Below are 25,379 nucleotides of genomic sequence, written 5' to 3'. Positions count from 1 at the left end.
AAAGACATGCACCATTTCGCAAAAGAAAAGCCTCGTCAGGAAAACTGACGAATGAGAGCTGGCGCTCCTCGCGGGCAGCTACTGCTCATAGCTTGCGAGCTATGCTCGTACGCGAGTCAAGACCAACTCAATCCACACCAAAACATCACCAACTACACCCTTAACATGAGACACAACCCCAACAACCAAATACTCCAAACTCCAATAAATAAACCAAGTTACGCCAAATCATTTAAACAACAAAAGCATCAAATTTGACAAACTAACTAGCAAGAACCAACAGCATGATCATAAGAACATGTTCAGTACATGATAAATAACGCAAAAACAACCATACTTATCATGATACTACGTTAAACTACAATCATACAATCACCTAAGTTCCACCTAGCATGATTTTATGTTCTCTAACGTGATTCTAACACCCTCGGTTCGCAATCTATTCCTTATCGAACTAGAATAACGCTAGTTACCTGGATCGTCAAGAGGAGAGATGAGTCTAAAGGGATTCGAAAAATATGCGAGCAATCCAATTCCTCCATGAACGATAATTGTAGCAACAAGTCACTAGGCATTTTCTTCTTGAACGTTGAAAACTCTTATTTCGCACTGCTTTGTTCCGACCATGATTCCCGGTGATTAAAAGCTCGGATTATAAATCGCTCAGTCAAAGTTAAGAACAAGATGTTTTAAACGTTTTGTCCAAAATTGAAGACGATCCAACGGTTATACACAAAATGTGTTACGTTATTTTCGTGAAGGTGTGACTAGAAAAACCGGATTGAAAGTTTCTCTTCTTTTCCTCTTCCTTTCCTCTCTCTCATTTCTTGAAAACGGCGTGGGTTAAATGAGAATGATGCTGAACTTCTCTTAATAAAAATCAGAATTTTATGTCAAGGAAAGATGAAGGGTTTAGGAGAATGTTAACGAGGGATTAAATGAGCGGTTACAAGAGATCCAAAGGTTAGCTTAATAAGCACCAAAACTCTTCATCCTCCACTCCATGACACGCCACATGCGATGCAACAGTTCATCACCCAAGTCGGTCCAACAACGTTACCAAAATGCTTCACGACAAAAAACTGCATCCTAAACGCCTAAATAAATAATGAAACTAATAGAACAACTTAAAATAAGTATCTAACAACTTAAAATAAGTATCTAACAACTTAAAATAAATAAATATAAATATATCACAACATATAAAAATATATACTTCCTCCCTTTTTATTAGATGTTACACTTTTCAAATCACGGACTCCTAGGTAATTTTTGGAGAGGAGAGAGATAGAGAGAATGAAAAACAAAAGAGTCCCATTCTAAACATGTGATAGGAGAGAGATAGAGAGAAGTTATATCTCACCAAAATAAAAGTGTAACATCTAATTTAAAACTTCCTAAAATAGAAAGTGTAACATCTAAAAAAAACGGAGGAAGTATACATTTTCACAACACGTTCCAAAATAATTTAAATCATAAATTATTTATTTTTACAAAAAAAATATCATTTTAATATAAACAAACACCAAAAATAAAGGATTAAAATTACGGGGTGTTACTAAAGGTTCGCCGACACCCGCCTTAAAGGTTCGCCGACACCCGAAACTAAAATACCAAAGACATAGGTTTTGGGACAGGGCATGAATGTGAATCATTAACCCGCACTCACTCGTTGTAGCGGCTTTTCCTTGGTCTCATGTGTAATTTTACCGTCATTATCATTGAACAACATAATTATTTCAGTATTATGTCCTTAGGATTGCACTACCTAGATTACTATGTGGCTTTGATTATTGCAAGTTGTTCGAAAGTTGTTATGTGACCACTTGAGATTTAAGTCAAATTAAATCCTAAGGATTGCTAGTTGAAGAGCGTTTGTTGCCAATAGACATGATTAGGGACATAATTGTTCATAAAAATTCACATGAATATGACATGATCAAAGGTACAAAATATAGTTTTAAGGGCCAATGTTACATATTCTCAAAATTCATAGAAAATATACAAGAGGTGTCATGAATAATATTAGTGTGATGTTATTAAGATGTTACAAAATTAATCCTAAAGAACTAGGTTAGTTTATACAAGTTTAAAACAAATTAAATCGAACTCAAAGTGGAATTAAAACATAGTGTTAGAAAAGAATTAAATTGAGTTAATAAAAATAATTAAAAGAATTGAAATAATAATAATTAAACTCAAGTATTTATTAAACCTTGTGTTACACAAAATATTTACAAGAAAAATCGCAAATTAATTAAAAGATTACATTTTTATTAATTAATGTCAAAGTTTTCTTATCAAACATATTTTTTTTAAATATGCACTAGGTGGTTTGCGAAGAGGGGGTCTCAGAACAAGTACCTTGTGTGTGATGGTCAAGATCAGTCCTAAATCGTAGACTCCAAGTATACGTGCAAGTACCAAATGCCAAAGAGGTTGCTTGTACTTGATAAGAACGTTTTGTTGTTGTGTGTTTGAAGGTGTGTTTGAGATGTGTTTAATGTGTTTTGATGTTTGTTTAATGCGACTTGTGATGTTTAATGTGTTCCCGTAGCGTATGAGAGAGTGTGGGAGCTTAGCAGAGAGGGGGTCTGATTGTGTGTTAGAAGGTGTGAAAATAGGGCTGCAAACATATATTCATAGGCGAAAATGAGCGAAAACAAGCAAAGAATCTCGGTAGACCCAGTTAGACCCTGCACTTTAGTGCATGACTGAGTTGTACTTTAGTGCATGACTGAGTTGTAAAGGACAGATAAGCCAACACCATAGCGCTGGGCTATGCACATTAGCGAAAAGTTTTGTGCGCTATAGCACACAGTGGCCCAGTCACTAAACCTTGTTGTGTTACGCTATGGCGCAGCCGCGCAGGTGTTCCTTGTGTTATGGCGCAGCTCTTTTGCAGCATAGTGCACAACTAATATGCGCTATAACGCAAGTAGATCGACACTACAGAGCAGACCTATTTTCCAAAAAAGTTTCCCTGGGAAAAATACAGGAGATTTTTGGGAAAAAGTATATGGAAGATTATGAGAATAAAAAACCGAAAAAATAAGAAAATGACGATATACATTTCTTAACCTAGTGAACAATTCGGGAACGTTTCAGATTTCAGTGACTACGTCACGTTTTCAGAAATGTTCTAGAATATAATAAAATAATAGAAAATAATTATTCTCTCCGTTCCCAAAAAGTTGTTCCCATTTGGAATCGGGAAGGGGATTAAGAAAAATGAATCTTTGATGCAAATGCATTTAATGAATACATATTGTTGAGTTTTTTTTAATTGAAAATAATCTTACCAAAACATAGTAAAATTGAAAAAAAGTCATTAATGCAAAGAAGTAATAAGCTATCATGGAAAACATAAAGGTCATCTTTTTATCTCTATTATACTCCCTTCATTTCATCTTAATTTACACACTTTGACATTTTACACTATTCATAAATTGCACTTTAACCCTTGTTTGTGATTTATACGTGAATAAAAACATAGTCACGTAGGATTTTGTTAGATTCGTCTTAGTACGTATTTTATTAATATGTACTTTTTATAGTTTTTACAAATACAAAACTAAAGATATATGTTATCAAAGTTTTACATCGGCATGCGTGAAAAGTGTAAGTGTGTAGATTAAAATGAAACGGAAGGAGTATAAGTCAAGGGGGAAGCTATGGTGTCCCCTCTTGAAAGTACTTATATACCCTTAATCTCACAAAAAATAATAAAGAAGATATTTTCTTAATGCTTTCCTCATTTACACATATGGGTAATAAAGAAAGTTTTACATTATCAAAAAGAATACATAAAAATGTGTAAAATGAAAATCACAATTGAAAATATAAATGGATGACTAAATCAATTTTAAACAATTAAAACAAAAAGATTCACAGAGATTCTTACTATCTCAACTTTCAGTTGCAATAACGATTTCAAATCACATGCATTAACAACCCATACAATAATTGAGAAATATAATTAGAGAATATTCATTTTTTTTAATTTTCGAGGATTACAATTAGGTGGGATGATAAATAATTAAAAATATAAACGTGCATCATCAGATATATCAATTTATAACTTATTATTTTTATTGAAGCACTACTCACCATACTATGCCTAAAAACCTCTATTACCCAGTGAATTTAAATTGCACTACTCCTCATAAAATACGCCTATAAAATATATGTATTTTGAAATAAATAAATAACACAATCTAGATCATTGTTTAAAAGGATACTTGTTGAATATTCTATCAAATACAGGATAACGTATCCTATATCCACTTAGTCGTCCTTTGTGGAAAACATTACTTTTTAAACTTGAAATGCAATTTAAAAATCATAATGATCATCAATATCCATAAATATTACACTATAAGTTAGTTTTTTAACACTTTTTGATGTTACTATTAATACTATTATTCTGTCGCACGCATCGCGTGCATATATTGCTAGTTTCAACTAATGAAATTGCAAATTGGTTTGACTTTTTGTAGGTTATATTTAGAAAGATTCGAATTGGGAACAATTTAAAAGAACACCAAATGGGAAATTAGAACAACATTTGAGAGGGGGGAGTAATAAAATTTGAAATAAATAGTACTTCGTAGAAAAATCATAGTATACATTCCTAGTTTACCTACAATAATAGCGGGAAAAATCTCACTACCAATCTACCATTCATTCTTGAATATCTTCCCAGTTTTCGTCACACACAACCTAATTCAAAGTGAAATTTTTGCAAGATGAGTTGGTGGGAAAACGCTGATGGTGAAATTAGGGTTCTAATTGCCCCAGGTATCCTCACTTTTACTCCCTCTTTATTTTTTTGGTTAATTTGTTTGGAAATTTTAATATCATGAACTATATATCTTGATTGTTTATTGCTATGATAGTCATTAAATTTACAATTTACAATTTACAATGTGACAAAAAGGAAAAGGGTTTTTAAAGCTGATTGCATGTGTTTTCAAATTTCTGTCATTTGAAGAAAATGAAGAACAATTTCATGCATGCCTTCCTTTTGCTGAAGTCGTTTAATAGGTGTTGCCGACACCGCCGTGGTGAAGAGAGATGAATGAATTAAGGGAGTGCATCCGATTATTATCGTCTTGCAATTTGCCAGGGCAAATTTGCAGCGATCCCAAATATCTTGCATCTATTATATTGAGTTTTGAATTATATTAACTGTATATATGCTCTTTTATTTATTTATTTGAGAATAACATGGACTTAGTTGAAATGTTGAATCAAGGTGGGAAGATAAGGGATTTCATTATGAATTCAAACTAGCAAAAACATATATTTCCAATCATACCTCATGTGGTGCTCAATAGTTTTGAAGAGCCTGATTCACTTTAGAAATATATTGAGCTCCCTTTGTGAATCATTTTATTATTGTAAAATGACAGAGATTTTTTTGTATATCGTGGTCAGTGGTCTTATACAGATCAGGTTGGGTCAGTTTCAGTTTAAGTTTCGGGTCAGCAGGTTTTTGGGTTAGCTAACACCAACTCGAACCTAACCCGTTTTGATTACAGATCGTGTTCGTGTCGACCCAATTAATTTTTCGGGTTGAAAATCTCAACCCAAACCCGCTAATTTCGTGTTTAGCAGGTTGTGTCAGTTTCTGCGGCCCCTAAGCATCCCAAAAAACTAAAAAAACGAAAACAAACTAGAAACCCAAAAATTGGAGTCATTTCAGGTTGAAGATTTCAACTCAAACCTAACCCATTTAATTTCAGGTTGTGTTCGTGTCGACCCACTTAATTTTTTGTGTTCAAAATCTCAACCCAAACCCACTAATTTCGTGTTAGGTTTCAGGTCATGTTAGCAAATCGTGTCAGCTTTTGCCTCCCCTACTTATATTCTCTTGTATGAATTTTCTAGTCACATTGTTCCAACCCCTCTAACTAAGTACATGATAGGATTTCATCATTTCATAAATAAACTCTTAGGTGTGTAGTTCATTCATAACAATGACCTTTTATGAAAAATGATGACTTATCCTATACATGCTTAATAAGTAATGCATAGTATATATTACTATTACTTTCAGATATTTGAGCTGAGTACCATATAATCAAATATTCCTGTTACTGATGTCTAGGAAATATTTTTGATGCATGTTGCATCTTATATCATGTGACTTGAATTTGGTTTGCATTGCTAATCATCTTGAGAAATAGTTAGACGATTTAAATTTTCATTTATTTGATTTTATGTATTAACCTGCAAAAAATCTGAACTCTGAGCAAGTTGTTGAGAATTTGCAAATTGCATTTAATCTTTCAAGTAAGTGAGTAACAGACTTTTCTGGAAGCAAGTAAGCCCTGGCCCCTGGCCTTTAGATTCTTATTCTAGCAATACATTATCTCTAATTGTATTTGTCTTGGCTCTGTTGTCTCATGCTTTCAAGCTAAAAGATTTTCGCCCATTGCACATTTGCAGTCCTTGAAATTGCTGAAGCTGCAATCTGTAAATTTAATTTCCTTGCCACTAGTTGTTCAACTGATCACTGATTTCTAAAGTTTTTTAACCGTTTTTTTTTTTTCTAAAAATTTTATGTTGACCTACAGACAGTGGTACATCTGGGACAGCTGCTGGAAATCTGCTCTCTCTATGCCATCCTAAATCTGGTATTGTTCACATGTCCTTGCCACATCCTACAGGGGCTCTGTTTCCATATACTGTAGAGCATGTTTGATCATACTTTTGTTTCAACTGCAGTAATGCATAATTACTTTGTATTTATACCATTAGTTTGCTAGTGCTATAATATGATTATTGATCGTTTTGTAGTTTGTACGAGTCTTTAGGCTTGTCATTTTTTATTATTTTTTCTTGTCTTCCTTTTCTTTAGGGCTCTGTTTCCATATACTTAGAGCATGTTTAACTACATTTTTGCTTCAACTGCAGTGATACATAATTTTTTCCTTTTTATTTAAAAAGTTGCTGGTTCTATGATATGTTTGTTGATCCTTTTGTGCTAGTCTTTAGGCTTGTTATTTTTATTATTTGTATCTATTTTTCCTTTTTAAAACTATTATATGGATTTCATTAGTTTATGAGTACTGGTTTTGTTTCAATATGATTGAAATGTGGGTTCATACTCTGTTTCAAGATAGGTCTAGACGTCTAGTGAAGACACATTATATATGTCATTGGGTCGTATTCTCTCTGACCTAATCCATCTTGATCAAATTTCAGGAATTGCAACTGATTATCTCTTTATCAATGAGGGTCTTCATGAACTTCAATGGTTTAAGAAATCTCATATCTCCTGGTTTTTAGGAGATTATGTCTGCGAAGGTAATATTCTGTGCCTATCTTTTATAATCCTGTTATCTGCTCAGTCTTTCAAGTAGCATATGTGATCTTTCCTTGTCGAGGATTCACTGGACAGTGCTGGAACATTTAGTTTCTCTTCTGAGAGTAAAACTAGTATATTTGTTTGTCTAGAATTTGTCACGTGTATAAAAGAATATGTTGGTTTTCTAAGACCAAAGAGGAGGAAGGCTCTTTGGGGTGAGCTCGCTTTGCTGTTGTATGGAAATTTTGGCTGTGAATAAATGATAATATTTACATCCATACAGGGTAGTTTGTCAGCTTTTAACCTCTGTTATGAATAGTCATCTTCCTTCAGTCGGTGTCTTATTACGAGGATTTTCTGGTTCTTACTTTCATGTTAAGCATGATTACAAAGTAATTTACTTCCAGAATATCCTAAAAAGATGTCTATGGTTGTCATATTTATGGGCAATTTTTTTGTCTTTGAAAACCTAACATGGGAAAGTTCAATGTGGATTTGTACGGAGTATTCTATCAACATAACATACTCTTGGACCAAATGCCTCATAGTTTTCTCATCACTATTACAGTAGTTATGGTCTTGCTTCAGCCAACTACAGGTTGTTGATTTGTAGCACAATAAAACTACTGCAAATTCAGTTATTCTAATACAATTGACTAAAAATGACAAGCCTGAAGGCTAGTACTCCATGGATAAACATTTTGCCCTAGATATATTAGCCTTCAGCCTATAATATAGTTATTGATCCTTTTGTACTAGCTTGCAGGCCTGTGAACCTGCTGTAAATCTAGAATTTTTGCTCTCAATCAACCAAGTCCAATGCTTTCTAGCTCCCCTTTGTCTCCCGCTTGCTCTTTCTTTTAATTGTCTTATCTTTATTGTCGTACTATCTGCCAGTAGTAGCCTGAGTCTTTCTTTATTTTCTTGTTAATCTCAACGCCAATACAGATGGAAGCTTATATTTATCCACACCTGTTGATCCTGTTTTCATCATGCTACCCATATTTGTGGATGCTCGAATGAAGGTACCTGATACTGTTTTATGGTATACACTACTAATATGTTATTCTGTAAGCAGTTATGAATAAGCCATCCTGTATTTTTCTTCTATGTGTAGAACATTGTCAGTTTGCTCAGATGTCTTTTTTACACAAAATGAGCGTTCTAGCTTCTCTCATGACAACGGTTTTCATTTCCTTCATCCCAGTTAAGGAGACATTTTGATTTCTTTGTTGGAAGATATAAGGATATAGAAAAGCTCTGTTGTGATCTTTGTTTTTAAATTTGATGAAAATATCAGATATTTTCTTGGACTTTGTATTATTCTTCAGTTCTGTCATTGTTTCAATTGGGATGGCCTTTTATTTCATTGAAGTTTAGGAAGTGACATTTGCGAGTTGGCAGATTGAACATGTGAGTTTTAGTAAATTTCATCTAGAAGAACGGGAGTTTAACACATGTGAACTAGTGATTGCTGATTGATCTGGGGTTTTTACAAGTTTCCTATGTATGTGCACCAAACAGTTAGGCTATGAATCTAGAATTATCCTCATTTTGACTCTTTCAGTTCCTGGCACCATTGAGGAAGGGCTGATATTTGATTGAGTTCCTATCCATGTACTTGCTTAAGCTGTTAAAAAAGTTTAGTCAGAACCTATCATTAGTTAACATTTGGGTAAGTGTATGACAATCAAGGAAATTTTTTTATTTTGTGGCTGTCTGGCAGTTAGAGTAATGAGAGTTCTGAACGTTCAAAGAAGTCTAAATGAGCCACGTAGTTTACATACTCATTCATATAATTTGGATAGAGCTCAAATTTAGGAGAATTTTAAGTTACCGCTAATTTCTTTGTTCGAGACCTGTTCATGTAATCAGAATTCAGAAGAGCTTGAGCTTGTTTTCAAACTTAAGTAGCTTTTGAAAAGTTTTAATTGGAATCTATATATAGAATAATAGAAGATTTATGGAATATCATCAATCTACATGCATGAAAATAAATTACATCAAAAGAATCTATGCATATTTTTCTGTGCAGATTGTGTGATGAATCTAAGAACATAAATTAGCTGAGCACTGTGCTTGTCTACTGAGCTTGAAATCTTTTTGCATATGATTGCTTCTGTATTTCCTCTGTCCCTAAAATCTTTTGCTTCTTCCTTTTTTCTTCTTGGGCTGTCTTTCTTTGCGCCACTTCCTATACAACACATTTTCTTTTTTTGCCTTTTCTCACATGATGGAGCCCCAACCGACCCACCAATGTTTTCATAAATACATTTTCGTTCCTCAAACAATTAGCTAAGCTTTGATGGGCAAAGAAAAGGGACAGAGGAAGTACTCAACTAACAAGCTGTGGTTGGATCTGTTCGTGGGTTGTTAGTAATGTATTTATTGTTGTGTCTCTAAAAGTTGATTGCCTTGGTTTTTATTACAGTACCTTTTGTATTATTGTTTTTCTTATGAACGCAGAAGGGGGAAGAGCCAGGAAAATTCAGACAATTAGATGAAATATTGTATATTGAAGGCTATCCGGGATATCAACATCTATTACCAGTTCTTGAGAAATCTATGGGAATTGTTTGTGAAGTAAAAGGTCTAATTCTAAACTCTTACACCCTTGTTTTGTGTTTTGCCTTTTGCTTTCTTTTCCACATACGGTACCTCTATATCTGTTTGATAGCATACTAGTAAATAATTGTGGCTGCTAGGAGTAACTGTCTATGTTTGCAAATAGTATGATAGTAGATATTTGCACATTCCATGATAGTTCTTGTATTTCCTACTAAAGCTAATTAGCTTCTGTCACTTGCTCTGGTAGACTCTGTAAGATTATTAGAAAGTACAGTATGGTAATTAAGGGTGCAAAAACAAATGTTGCTCCTCAAGGAAGGATACATCATTTGCAAGCCAATGATTCATTGTCTGAAAATTGGGTATCACAAACTAAAGTTATGCATGAGGTATCAGTACCATTCAATTATAAGAATTTTTTTATATGCTATCTACTTTGTTATACTCCCTTCGTTTCTATTGATCTGTGCATTTACTGTTCGTACGCTTCCCAATGCACATTTTATATCATTAATATCTATAATTGTATGTTTGTAAAAATTATAACAATTGAATATTAATAATGTACTCGTTAAGACGAGTCAAACAAGATCTCACTTGATTATAATTATTCTTATATATTGATAAATATATAGAGCATTGCATCTACATGTGAATAGTGCCAAAAACCCAAATGCACACAACAATAAAATACGGAGGTAGTAAGTGATATGAATTAATGATTTTTCTTGACCGTTATCAAGAATACAATATAGTAATATTCAGATTCGAATATTCAGTCCCAACCTTGAGTTCAGTGCTTTACAGATTGCTAATTCTTAGGATGCACAGGGACAGTTACTGTTGAGTGTTTTTCAGTCTTTTAGTAAAAAATAGTGGTTGTGAAGATCAATGATTGCGCACTTCAATGGCTGAATCATGGGGATCAAGTAGGCCCATGATATACTCTATATTTTTGTTGTGAACATTTTCTCTACTTCTAAAGTCTAACAATCCTAGTTACTTGAATAATTTTATGAGGTAAATGTTTTGGATATATTAAAAAAAAAATTATTTTTTCGACCACCACCACCAACAACAACAACTAAGCTTTATTCCCAAGGTGATTCGGGTCGGCTAACATGAATCGTCAACGGGAATCGTGACCAGAGGAGATGGCATCGTCAAGAGTGATAAAATTTTTTTTTTTTTTTTTTTGAAAACAAGGTTTACACCAAAAAGTGTTTAGAAAAGGTTTTCAGCAAAAGGTTTTAATACCAACACAATTGAGAAAAGCAAATAAATGCAGTAATCAGACCCTTTCCTCCACATAGATACTACCCCTCCACCCACTTCTATCCAACGTCATGCTCTCCTCAATCCCAAATAACCTCATATCACTTTCAATTACCCTCAGCCAAGTCATCTTAGGTCTTCCCCTACCTTTTACAATTTGATTACTCCTCCACTCTTCAATTCTTCTCACCGGTGCATCTCCTGATCTCCTTTTCACATGACCAAACCATCTTAACCGATTCTCCCTCATCTTTTCTTCAATGGATGCAACTCTAACTTTTTCCCGGATCACTTCATTTCTTAATCGGTCCTTCCTTGTGTGGCCACACATCCACCGCAACATACGCATCTCCGCCACGTTCATCTTATGAACGTGGCATTTATTTCACCGCCCAACATTCGGTGCCATATAACAAAGCAGGCCTAATTGCAGTGCGATAGAACTTTCCCTTCAATCTTTGGGGAATGCCGGAATCACAAAGGAATCCGGTGGCACTTTTCCACTTTAACCAACCCGCGTTAATTCTATGCGCCACGTCTCCATCCAGTTCTCCATCCTTTTGGAGAATGGATCCTAGGTAACGGAAGACTTTCGATCCTTGAACCACTTTGCTATCCAAAGTGACCGCCCTCGCCTCGCTGCTTGTAACCCCACTGAACTTGCACTCCATATACTCCGTCTTACTTCTGCTCAATCTAAAACCACGGGCTTCTAATGTATGCCTCCACAATTCCAACTTACTCTCAACACCTTCCTTTGTCTCATCAATCAACACAATATCATCCGCAAACATGATACACCATGGTATATCATCTTGAACTGACCTCGTTATTTCGTCCATCCCGCCAAGTATGTTAAATCGTGAGTTTATGAGGAGGATTCAAAAGGGAGAAGTTGTTGCAGCATTAAAAAAGATGGGATTGAAGAAAGCTACGGGGCCAAATGGTATACCTATAGAAGTTTGGAGGTGTTTAGGGGGGAGAGGAATCGAATGGTTGACAACATTCTTCAACATGATTTGGAGACACAACAAAATGCCATTAGAGTGGAGGAAGAGTACTTTGATTCCTTTGTATAAGAACAAAGGCGATGTACAAGATTGTACCAACTACCATCAAACTAATGAGTCATACTATGAAACTCTGGGAACGGGTGATTGAGCAAAGACTTAGGAAACATGTAAAGAATGATGCATTCGTACTGAAAAATGAAAATTAAACAGATGACTTGGAATTTAGCAGCTGCATGCTTTACCACCTGCTCCCCACTCCCTGTAATGTTTGTTCTTGCAGTTTTAGGAATATGTACATGTTTCAAAGCATGAAGGAGGCCATAGACCTTCTGGTCTCACCCTAATTGCACCCCTGGCCTTCTGGGTGTTTCAATCAGATGTGATTTTGAAAGATATTAACTCTATTATAATTGTGTCCCCTGTAGATAGATTAGATTACTGGCTCATCTTGTGGTGAGACTTGTTTGTGGTATCAGGATGATTTTATCGTTGATGAAATGCTTCCTAGAGGGTTTTGTCCTCATCGAACTATATGATTAATATACCTTTTTCCCCTGCTTTACCCTTCAAAAATAAGCACTGAGTTTATGGCCTTTCTGAAGTGCCTGCTCCATCAAGGAGAAAAGCGCATAACATATTGATGCTTTGGTATGAAAAATTGAAAAGTATAAATCTCTGTGTGATAACTGCAGATTCAAGCCTAATGTCTCGTTTGGTAGGCTATAATAACTAGTAAAGGGAATATATATGCATGCAATTTGGCAAGGAAAGATTCACACCAGATCATGTGTTTTCCTTTGTATCTTTGCATTGGAACCCAATGTCAACCTTTGAAATGGTAGTTGATGTTAATAAATAAATGTATGAAGAAACAGTTATGCTGGGTGTACAATCATTACCATGCACATTGACATGGAACTTTATTTGCAGCATTACATGTAAAATCACTATAATGACTATTAAATGTGTCGTATATGCTAGTGTCTAGTCTAGATATATGAGAATTTATTCGTTACCTCGTTATAGTGACTATTTACCTTTGAGTAACTATGGCCAATTTTCCCTTGTTGTACTAAGCAAATAGTTTTCATTCTTTTGCAGTGCCTTTTGACCAGCTTTATGTTTGAGCACTGAATTTAGTCTATTTTTGCTTAACATGTACGCTAATGATTCTGTTGAAATATGAAGCTCAGAGGTGGACCTACATTGTAGCACACTGTGGCACGTGCTACGCCATAAATTGACAAAAACTAATTATCATGCTTATAAAATCTTTTGAAAATGAAATTGATATAATTTTTATAAATTATTTAGAAACTAGGTCCACAGTTTATGTAAAGTCATTAAATATAAGAAAAAAATTCACATACTTCTTATCTAGCGCCCCGGAGGCGCTCATTAGCTTTTTCCTTGATATAATTACTAAAGTCTACATCTTTAGTTAATCTAACTTTCATTTGTTACACTTCATGGTTATTTTATGATAAGATCAAACTTAGTTGCATATTATTTTGAATTTTAGCAATTACCTATCTTTTATTAGTGTTGATTTGATGTCAATGGTCACGGACTCATGGCTGATTTAATTGTTTAATTTCTTAAAGATTTTTTATCTTCTAATACTATAATTGGGATTGCGAGTGTTATTTGCAATAGGTATGCTTGTTGTTCAATGTTATTATTCAGTGATATGGTGCTACCCCTATATTAAAATTCCCCTGTATTGAAGCTATGCCTCAACTCTCTATGAATTACCGTTGTTCACTTGTTTCTTATTGTCAAGGACTATAACACATCTTTTATGTATTTGTATCTTTCATTTGAGCAGAAATTGGATCAACAAAGTTCTTTAGGCTTGATGATTCCAAGGTTTTAGCTTGGTTGTGTGCAAAGGTATGTCCATCTTGTCATTTCTAAAGATGATGTTGGTTATGGTCATAATCCTATGGATTTTGCAAAGCTGGATTACAACACTTGTGGTAAGCTATGTTGCTGCTGTACTTTTCTCCACAGGTTGATCGATTAAAACAGACTTTACTCACACTGGACAAGAATTATGCTGCTCAGGATGAGAAGCATACATGTAAGAATTAGTCCCCAAACCCCTAATATAATAGAAATGTGCAAAGCTTACTTTATTTTTCTTTGTATTATAAGCTAATAGGTGGTTACTATAGTGCAATATTTTGAGGAAATAAAAAGTATATTTTATAACCATATGATGGCATCAATATGGCTAATATGTACTATGGAACATATTACCTTTATAGCTAGGTTGCATGTGATGGATATAAACACGAGCACAAAGACAATATGGCTGCAACTTTCCTACAGGATACAAACACCGCAAAGTTTATATTAAGCATTATAAATGTACTACAGAATAAAGTTGAAAAGAACATAGTTCTCTTATCTACTACAGAATAAAGTTGAAAAGAACATAGTTTTCCTCTATTTATTTACATTTTAAATGATTTAATGGCATTGTCTGGGATCAATTGGTGAAAGAAATACTCCTTTTGTCACATAGAACTTGCAACAGTTTCTATTTATGTGTGTTACACAAAACTTGCAACAATTCTTCTGATTTCTATTTTGAGTAATTTTTTTGTTTGTAAAAAACAAAAATTATGTGATTATGTCCCACTTACACTTTCCCTCTCATCAACTCACCTAACAATATTTTTGAAACTAAAAAACTTTTGCATTGGAGTCCGTGCTAATCCTTTTTGTTGCAATTTTTTTGTGACAGAGGGAGTAATATGTTAAGGTGTTAGTTGTTGCTATAGATGTTAAAAAATCGGTTGCATAAGCATTGACATGAGACTTACGGAATAAATTATAGCTAGATGTTCTTCCAAATTTAAGTAGTTAGGAGGAGCTAGTCTTATTAGCTTATTCCATCAAGCTTTTTAAATCAATGATCTTGTCACATAATTATTTTTGACTTATTTGCTATTATGATGAGATGAAAGACATTGAATTTTACCGTTTTAATCTTGAATATGATGAAGAATGTGTGAATTATGATATAGAAGGACATAATTGGTGAAGTCAGGATAAAAGGATGTTCCCTTGCCCAAGTGTATTCTAAAAACCCCATTCGAGCTCCATTTATCCACTAGAAACTTAACCTAAGGGAAAAATCAAACGTTGGAGTCAAATTTTAGACTTAGATAATTTAAACCACCTAAAGCATATTAGCAAAATTTGTCTTTAGACAAATCTTACCTTTGCAGTTTGATCATGGGAACCAACCATGACAATCCTAAAATTGGGGTCGGCTGCATGAACTTAAATTTTATCTCCAGCGTTGATTCACTGGAATTTTCTCTCTATGCTCTTCAATCAAGAGCTACTTGCTCGTGTAAACTCAATCTCCTCACATCATTTTTGACCCCCTCCATCCAAGTCATGTTCGGCCTAACTCGACCTCTCTTAAGATCGTTGTAACCCCAACTCTCTACTCTTCTAAGTGTTGCATTCCTTGGTCTCCAGCTTACATGACCAATTCAATGTAGTCGGTTTTCCTATGTTTTTTTCCTCAATATCCAACTTTCCTCGGAATATCTTTGTTCCTAATCTTATTTCTTAAAGTGTTCCCACATACTTATCTCAAGATACGTATCTCGGCCACATCCATCTTGATGTGATCCTTTTTAGCTGCCCAACATTTTAAACCATATAACATTGTCGGTCTTATGGCCGTCATATAAATTTATCCCTTAAAATCTAAATGTACATTATGGCCCGATAATACCCTGTTGCTGCTCTCCATTAAAGCCAGATACTTGAAGCCCTCACTTAGGGGTAACTCTTTGCCACCCAAAGCTACCACTTCATCTCTATACCCCCTTTGGGGTACCAAAGCAATATTCCATGTACTCAATTTTGCTCCCACTTATTTAAACCCGAGAGATTCTAACTTCCATTTCTAATGCTCTAATCTGGCATTAACCCCTGCTCAGTACCATTGCCACCACTTGTTTAATTGAAGAAAGCTCCCCATAAGATAGCATGCTCTTCAAATCAAGTGTTTTAACAGGAAATCAAAATAAAATTTATGGCCTTTGTGGTTTTTTATCTGCAACAAACTTGTTGCAGACTCCTAGGCAAAAGTTGTTTGGATCATGAAAGGGATAGAAGGGGAAAGAGAGGCATGTGATGAAGAGAGATAGCGAGCAACGACATGTAAAATAGGAAAGAAAATATTTGTTGCAAATAGTAGATAATTTCCTTTTTTTTGTAAGTGCTGCAAACATATAAAAGTTGAGGAAAGTATTTTTGTTACACTCATTACATTAATTTACTGTTACTTGGTCTTTTCCATACATGAAAGACTTTTCTGCAAAAGCTTTTTTTCTGACTAGTGCCAAAAGATGGCCTTTGGCATTGTTATTCATTTCATACATGATCAATATTTCATGAAACTAGTTTCTGAATGAACTTTTGTACCTATGCTGTCAAGTGAATTTGCACAACAATGTTGGTTTCAACTTTCAACATTCTGTTAGCTGATTATTGTTGTTGGTTTCAACTTTCAATATTCTGTTAGCTGATTATTGTTGCTATTTTATTCTTTACAGATCTTGTGTAACCTGTGCTCTTGATTTAACTTGAACTATACTGCAGTGATTGAAGCTGTGTCGATAGTGAGAGAGTATATGAGAGACGAGCCTTGGGTTGAACTTTTGTGCAATCATTTGAGGTAGATGCTGCATTAAAACATTAATCAGAAAAGGAAAATCTAAAAGTAAAACTGAGCATATAAATTATTTTGCTATATTCATGTTATGAATTATGATTCATTTCGAGTCTTATACTCTTATATTTCACAACTTTTTCCTGATTGAATGTGAGGGCTGTGGTGCCTGAATCTCTAATTACATCCTTAGGGAATGCTTCTCTTTTTATTTCTAAGGCTAAGCTGGGAATTTTTCACCAGATTGAATCTACAAGATTTGACAATAAGAGCAGATGATAATTGTTTATCAGCGCCAGATGATATGCCTCAACGCTCGGTTCAGGTAATAATGTCGCACAGATCCCAAATTGGGTGATCACGTGTTATTCATCAGAACAGAATATATATTACTTCCAGTAGGGGAACAATTTCTTTTGTCTCACCTTTTTCTGTTTGAATGTCTACCTTTCTGGCAGTTTTCTGTAGCAACTATATGTTATTACTGCTTAACTATCCATACCTTCTTTGGCAATTGTTGTTTTAAGTTTTTTCCCTTTTTTTCGCCAGTTAACATTTCACCACAAAACATCTTTTGCCAATAGCAGATACTACCGACTAAAAGAAATAATACAAACACTAACGCTAACCAACAACTATTTTATTGTGGTTAACTGGACATATTATAGCAACAACAGATTACCAGACAAGTTAAAGATACCACTAGTCATTGTTTGAGTGGGCATACTTTGTACTCTTTAACTTGTACGGCAGTCAATTGTTCATTCATCTGTTCACAAATCTGTTCATTCAACTGTTCACAAATCTGTTCTCTCAAACGAAGTTCTATTTTGTGGTTTCGGCAGGAGAATGGAGGAGGCGAATCAACTAACAGAAAAACAGCCAAGACAACGAGACAAGCAAAAAAGGTTAAGGTCGAAAAAGATTCACATAACATAAAAGACATGTTTTCTAGAGCAACAAGGAGCAGAACAAAGGGACCTTAATTTAGGCTATCTTTTATAACTATTCTTTAGAGAAATTGTCGATTTTTCTGAGCATATGCTTTAACAGAATTCTGGAGTAAATCAGACTTGTAGTGGCCTTCAATATTCTATTAGTGATAGTCCAGTGTTGTATCTTCTGATTCTTCATAGATTGCTTTTCTTTCTTCCCTTTTGCTCTCTATATTTTCTAATTATCCCCCTCCCCTTTTTTTTTTTTTTGGAGGGAAGGGTAATGACACTGAATTAAAAGCTCACTAGGCTGGCCCAACTCGGCCTTGAAAAATGGCGGGCTTGGACAATCAATTTTTTAAAATAATAAAATTTTGGTAGGGCCAAGCCCAACCCATCAATATTAAAGGCCGGGCTGTGGCAAATAATTTTTCGTAGCGAGCTGTCTCGTTTAATTCTAAAGTAACTTGTATATTTATAACAGAGAACGTATTATGTCGGACTCGTCCGACCATAATCTTTGGTCGGACGACTTTCAGGGGGTTTAAATTTTTTTTCAGTTAGTCTTAATTTTTTTCGGGTAGTTTTTATTTTTTTTCAGGTAGTCTTCATTTTATTTTCAGTTAGTCTTTTTTTTTTTTCAGTTGGTTTTTGTACTTCAGTTAGACTTACTTTGGGTTTCAGTTGGTCTTTATTCTTTTTCAGGTAGTCTTCATTTTTTTTCAGGTAGTTCAACTGAAAAAAAACAAAGTCCAACTGAAAGAAAACAAAGTCCAACTGAAAGAAAACAGAGTCCAACTGAAAGAAAACAAAGTTCAACTGAAAAGAAAAAACAAAACACTAACCTCTGCTTTATTTCACTTTCTCCTTTTTCTTCATTCTTCTTAGCTGATTGCCCGAATCATTATAGAACACCAAGTGCTCTTTTCGGGTACCTTTTGACACTACCAAATCATTGTCAGTGCTCGTTGCTAATTGGTGCTATTGCCCAGAAACAGCAAATAATCCACCAAGTTCTGCACCATTTTGATAACGCATACCAAGAAACCGATACATCAAGTTTTGGTGTCCACTGTCAATTCATGATTCACGTGTCGCCTTGTACAGTTGCTTGTTGCCACTTCAGGCGCTTCTTCATCAATAATAAACTTATGAAGAATGTTTGATTGTATATTTGTGGTAAGATGAACCCACCAAATTGTTTTTGAAGAGGTATCAAAGAAATGAAAGATACCCACTTGAAAATAACGCAAAACCTATTAATGGAGACAATAATAGCTTGTTGTTGATGAACTTAGAAACGAATTGAAGTTCCTACAATGGCTCCTTTTCAACAATTAATGCTCTCGACACTACTGCAGAATTGTGGAGAGATATTTGACTTTTTAGTAACCATCAACACTACTGCAGAGTTGAAGAAGAGAGGAGGAGGAGGAGGGAGGAATTTTAGTATTGGGTTGGGCTCGTCTGACCATAACTTATGGTCAGACGGGTCAGACGGTCTGACCCAATACTTTCACTTTATAATATTACTATTACCATTACTATAACTATTACTTGATTCGCTTTCAAAAAGATGTAAGAAATGTGTATTTAACATAAAAAATTTACTTTGTTGCAGGTCTTTGAAAACGAAAAAAGTAATACATTGTAAAAAAGAAAAACAATCCTACAAAGTTAATTTAAGAAAATCGTTAATCATTTATTACTACCTTTGATTTTTAATGTTCTGTGCATTTACTATCTGGGGAAAAAACTAGGAATAATGTATTATAATGTAAGTGGGGTCAAAAAGCAAAAATAGATTGGAGAGAGTATGTAAAAGGGGGAAAAGCAAGGAAAGATGGGAAAAGTGAGGGAAAGTGAGGTTAAAAAGCAAAAATAGATTGGAGAGAGTATCTCAAAATAGAATAAAGCATAATACGCAGAACATTAAAAATCGTCTAAATGAGGAAATTGCACAGAACATTAAAAATCGGAGGGAGTATATTCTTAATTTTCTTTTTTTAAATGTAGTGGACCAATAAAGTACCTTGATTTAAAAAAATTATTTAGTAGTTTTATATGCTTGATTATATATATAACTCATGAAGTATAATTTATCACTCACTATGTAAGTTAAATTTAATATATCATTAACATTTGAAATATAAAAAAGCACAAAAGCTCATTAACCCATGGGCCAACACGCCCTTCTAAGAGGACGGGTTAGGACAACAACTTGTAACCCATTTTAAGGGTCGGACTTTTACTCATAAAGCATATCTGTCAAAATTTTCAAGTTAGGCTCGACCTATATCTTTCCCAACCCGCCTATGAACAGCTCTTTACACTGAATTTTTGTTCTTTTTGCTTAGAGAGCCATAAAAACGGGGATGAGAATCGATCTCAAGACCATTGGGAGAGAAGCTTTAACCACTTAAGCTATCCCTACCTATCAATGAATTATAGCTAGTAGTTAAATGCATTTGAATCAAGCGCGTAGATTACTAGAATGACAAGGGTTTGGGTTCAATATATATAACTCGTATTTGTTTTACCAATTTTGAGTGCTAATAATCATGTTGCCTATCTTTGATAAACCCCTTATTGAAGATGGTGAGCTTGCTTCGAAATTGGGAAAGACTACGCATACACTTGGTGTATATGGCCCCCACATACGCTACCTCAATACTCCCCCTATTGGCCCCCATAAATTTCACCCCCTAATGGTCCCAATTAATAGATCCTGGAACAAGGTGTAGGATGAACATCCACACCAGCTCCAAAACGCAAGGCAAGAAGAATGAAACGCACCATTCAACATGCAAAAAAGTAATTGATTTGACAGCTAATGTACATTCCCATACATCCAGTGTACATGTCGAAAATTCAAAAAGTAACTGATTTGACAGTTACTGGCTTACTGCTCACCATTTAATAACTGATTTGATAATAACCGCCATCATTCCCCCCATATACTGTTCACCACTTCTCTCTTTTCCACACTCAACCTCCTTGTACATTCTTGGCTTCGTGGTTGTTCATAAACAAAATCAAAATGTACAATGACAACCCCCAAGCTGAAAGTAACTCAATTCCTGAAGCTGATGTCAAGTGAGGAATTTGTAATCTTTGTACACCGGGTGTGTTGATGTTCTTCACTAATGAAATTCAATATGTACAATTATAGCCTTATACCGAAATTCACCACTTTTCTCTTTTCCACACTCAACCTCCTTGTACATTTTTGGCTTCGTAGTTGTTCATTAAGAAAATCAAAATGTACAATGACTACCCCCTAGCTGAAAGTAACTCAATTCCTGAAGTTGATGTCAAGTGAGTAATTTGCAATCTTTGTACACTGGGTGTGTTGATGTTTGTTCACTAATGAAATTCAGTATGTACAATTACAGTCCCATACCTAGGGGTGTTCAATGTCGGATATCGGATCGGATCCGATCCGAAAATTCGGATATCCGAAAATTTCGGATCGGGGAAATTGCGATCCGAATCCGATCCGAAATTTTCGGATCGGATCACCGGGTTTTCGGATCGGATCACCGGATTTTCGGATCGGGTCCGTTGAAATTTTTGAAAAATCCCGATCCGTATCCGATCCGAAAATCCAAATTTTTTTCCGGATACCCGATCCGAAATATCCGAAATCTTAAAATCGGATCGGATATCCGAAATTTCGGATCGGATCGGCGGATTTTCGGATCGAATATTTCGGATCGGATATTTTTGCACACCCCTACCCATACCGAAATATGTCAAGTGAGTAATTTCCAATCTTTGTACACTGGTGTGTTTGATGTTTGTTCACTAATGAAATTCAATATGTACAATTACAGTCTCATACCGAAATTCAATAAAATCACAATGTACACTGATGGTCATTGCTTTGATCACTGAAAATCCCCAAATATACACTCGTATATTATTGTACACCAAACCATATGCATTTGTACATTAAAAAAATTGTTTCAAGTGATGAGAGAGAAAAAACGGGCCCAGTTTCAAAAATACTATCAAAAGCTAACCACATGGACAAGGTGTAGGATGCTCATCCTACACCTCGGTGTAGGATCTAATTTGCGTAATGGTCCCCCCTAGTGGCCCCCATTCTCCCCCATTCCTCCATTCCTATTAGAGGGTGTATCATCTCTCTTCGAGATTACAAGAGATTGGTTAAGTCATCTCGACTTCACAATAACTTATAGTAAGTAAGACCACTTCAGATGATACTTTGTTATTCTATTACGTTGGTATCTGTTGGTCTAAGAAAAACATGTCAGCAACAGGCCGAATATTACAAACAACATACTTATACGATTATTGAAGAAGAAAAAAAGAGAACAAGACTGGAATATTTTGAAGGATGAGGGAATTCAACGAGTAGCTAAGAGTTTTTAATTAATTAGAATTAGAAAGTGCAATTGCAAAGACGTGAGTGAATGGCTACCTGATATCTCGCAACTCACAAGTTTACAATAATTACACTAAAAAGTTTACTTCCTCCGTTTTCTTTTAAATGTATACTTTGATCAAAAAGCTGACATATTGGTCAAAGTGTCACAAACAAACATATAACGGAGGAGGTAGATCAAAATCAGTAGAACCTGTGTGAAAACAACTAAAAAAACTGATATCAAAGGCACAAATAACCATAAATCTCGAGGTTCAGCTTGGACAGAATTCATTCGCAATAACTATCCCAAAGGACACATAGCAATGTTAAGAGCAGTTATAGTGTGACTCAGAGTCCGTCTAGAGCATCCATTGTTGCCAAATAATGCATTTTCAAGACGATGTACTTTGTAAGTCACTTGAATGTGACGTATTGTTCATTCTCTTTCACAGCAGGAGTTCCTTCAGGTTAATCAGAAGCAGTACATAGAGTTTCCAAACCCACCAAACAACCAAGTGAAAAAAATGGGATGTCCCTTGGGTGCGAATCCACCACTAGTTTGGATATATCAAGATTTTGGGTGGGTTTCCAGCATCAGTGTTAGCTGTTCTACGTTGTAATAGTGAACAGCTCCATTTCTCGGTCATATATCACACCATGATGCTGATATATGCTCACGACATTCCACTATATATGCAAAACGGATTCCCTATCGCAGCAGCTGTCTATGGCAAAGCAAGCTAAGGATCAAATGTGCATTTGCCTTGCATACCATGAAAAGTCATTGTCGCTTGACCAATCACTATATCAAGTCAAAATCCTTTAAATCAACGAGCAATTGACCGCAGAGTTGTGGCATCATCAAAGTTCTCATTTGGCCTGCGAATTTTTTGTGGTGGTCCAAAAACAGCCATCTTATCTGACAAAGTCTTCAAGTTTTCATGCCTGTTCGCCAATTCCATCAGCACCTTGATTCTCTTGAAAGAAACATTGCTTGGCTTTTGGCCTTTCTCTACCATCTGCAAAAAACATCTCTCCGCTTCAACCAATTTCCCCAAGTCACAAAGAAGATCAAACAGCACATCAGACACCAAAATAAACGACCCAAAACCCTTCTCCACCATGTCATTCCATAGCTCGAGTGCCATCTCCACCATTTCCTGCCTCTTACACAGCCTAATCAAAAACATGCAAGACTGTGTGTTCGGCAAGCAACCAGCTGCTTTCATCTGCTGATACAAACTCCACGAACTTTTCAAGTCATTCGACCAATAATATACCCTAAAAAGCAGGTTATAAGTAGTAGAATTAGGGCTCAACCCCTTGCCCGCCATCTCATTCATCAACTCATACGCATTACCAAGCCTCTTCGCTATACAAAAGTTCCGAATGGCTGCATTATACGCTGCTACATCCGGATAACATCCATACTCCTTCATTTCACTCAACAACTCCCTAGCTTTATCCGGCTGACCCGCCAAACCCAACCCACCAATCAAACTCGTATACGTGATCACATCTGGGGAAACCTCCTGTTTTTGCATTTCATCAAGCATTTGGTAGGCCTTCTTAGTTTCACCACTTTTACAAAAAACATCAATCAAACTATTGTAAGAAACAATATCAGGTTTCACACCCAAGTCCTTCATCTCCTCAAAAAAAGCTTCAGCATCCTCAGAAGACTTCCACCCAGATAACAATATATTAAAAGTATACAAATTAGGCTTAAATTGATTCTTCAAACTATGATAAACATTTCTAGCATCAACCATAGTTTTCTCTTGACACAAAACCCTCAACAATGCATTATAACAACTAGTATCTAATTCTGGGGCAATTCTCTTAAACCTCTTAAACCCATCTACAGTTTGTCTAACAGAACAAACCTTTGCAATTCTACCCAAAACAACTTGCAAAGTTCTGTGAGAAATCAAATCACGATCTTTTCTTTTAGTATCAATTAGAACCTCCCACATTTGTTCAAATTTCCTAGTTCTACCCAAAATGTAAAGCATTGTATCAAGTGAGAATTGGGTGTGATAAAACCCTTTTGTTCTAGACATCAAATTGAAAAATTCAAGTGCTTGGAGTGGGTTTGAATGACTAAAACGAACCCTTTTGAGGACTGAATCAATGATTTCATTTGATATAGAAATCCCACTTGAATTTAGGGATTCTTTCAAGTTTTGGGTTGAAGATGAATCATTGATAATGCGGTATATTTTGTCTATGTCTACATCTTTGTTTGAAGAAGAGGGTTCAAAGGAGAGAAAACGAGAGTGAGACAGAGAGAAATGAGCATACCTCAACAAAGATTTTTGCTGGAAGATTCTTAGAGCCATTTTTTTTGAAGAAGATGCAATGAAAGGAGAGTCGAGTCGAATATATGCTTGTTGTAAGTTGAGTTTACGAACTTAAGTTTCAAAGTGTAAGAAACTCCCCTGTAACTGTTTGGTTGAGTTTGTCTAGGCAACCAACCGTTTGAGTCTTTTAAGAGACTCAAACAGGGGCAATTTGGTCATTTTAAGCCTTGGAAATTTCACTCGCGTGTTGTTTAGTACCAATGCTAGGTTAGATTGGTACCATTGTCCGAAATTTTGATTACCAAAGTAAGGTTGCTTGGTACCAATCCTGATAACAATGTGATACCAATACCAGGTTATAATGGTACCAATGTGTAACTTTTTGAGTGTTTGAGTCTTTTTTGGACTCAAACAGTTGGTTACCAAGGCTTTCTCCTGTTTGGTACATGGAATTTGATGGGAGGGAGAGGGATAAAGGCCGGTTCTCTCATAAAATATTACTTTCAGCTGTTTTCAGTTTTATTCAGTTCTAGGGCTGGCAATGAGTTGAGACAACTCGTGAGCTACTCGAACTCGGCTCGATCAAAGCTCGGTCAAAGCTCGACTCGAGTGAACTCGACTCGACTCGAGAAACTCGTGAGATACTCGATAAAATTTTATATATATATATATATATATATATATTAATATATTATATATATATATATATATATATATATATATATATATATATATAACTTTTTTCTTTTTTAAGAAATTTTAACTTTATTTTTTCCTATAAAAATACTTGTACTTTTCTTTTTTGAAAAAATAAAAAAAAAAAGTGTATAAAATGACCAAAGAGCAAAGTAAAGAATTTCTTCTATAAAAAATAG

General features: G+C 35.1%; 2 protein-coding genes across 2 annotated transcripts; one reads left to right on the top strand and one right to left on the bottom strand.

Moving 5' to 3' along the window:
• Nucleotides 1-4,581: 4,581 nt before the first annotated feature.
• Nucleotides 4,582-18,027, top strand: LOC104883946 (uncharacterized). The gene is made up of 10 exons (XM_010668524.4): nt 4,582-4,800; nt 6,582-6,641; nt 7,213-7,314; nt 8,264-8,340; nt 9,782-9,905; nt 14,000-14,064; nt 14,185-14,254; nt 16,804-16,879; nt 17,117-17,198; nt 17,719-18,027. Exons 1-10 carry the CDS (start codon nt 4,749-4,751, stop codon nt 17,857-17,859), a joined length of 849 nt encoding a protein of 282 aa, XP_010666826.2. The 5' UTR covers nt 4,582-4,748; the 3' UTR covers nt 17,860-18,027.
• A 4,213-nt stretch (nt 18,028-22,240) lies between these two features.
• Nucleotides 22,241-24,648, bottom strand: LOC104883945 (putative pentatricopeptide repeat-containing protein At1g02420). Its single transcript, XM_010668522.4, has one exon. The coding sequence runs from the start codon at nt 24,541-24,543 to the stop codon at nt 23,029-23,031; it is 1,515 nt and encodes a 504-aa protein (XP_010666824.2). The 5' UTR covers nt 24,544-24,648; the 3' UTR covers nt 22,241-23,028.
• Nucleotides 24,649-25,379: the final 731 nt, after the last annotated feature.

This window comes from Beta vulgaris, chromosome 8 (assembly GCF_026745355.1).
Source record: "Beta vulgaris subsp. vulgaris cultivar EL10 chromosome 8, EL10.2, whole genome shotgun sequence".
NCBI lineage: Eukaryota > Viridiplantae > Streptophyta > Magnoliopsida > Caryophyllales > Amaranthaceae > Beta > Beta vulgaris.
Note: the sequence above shows the minus strand (reverse complement) of the source record. Positions and strands in the feature narration are given on the sequence as shown.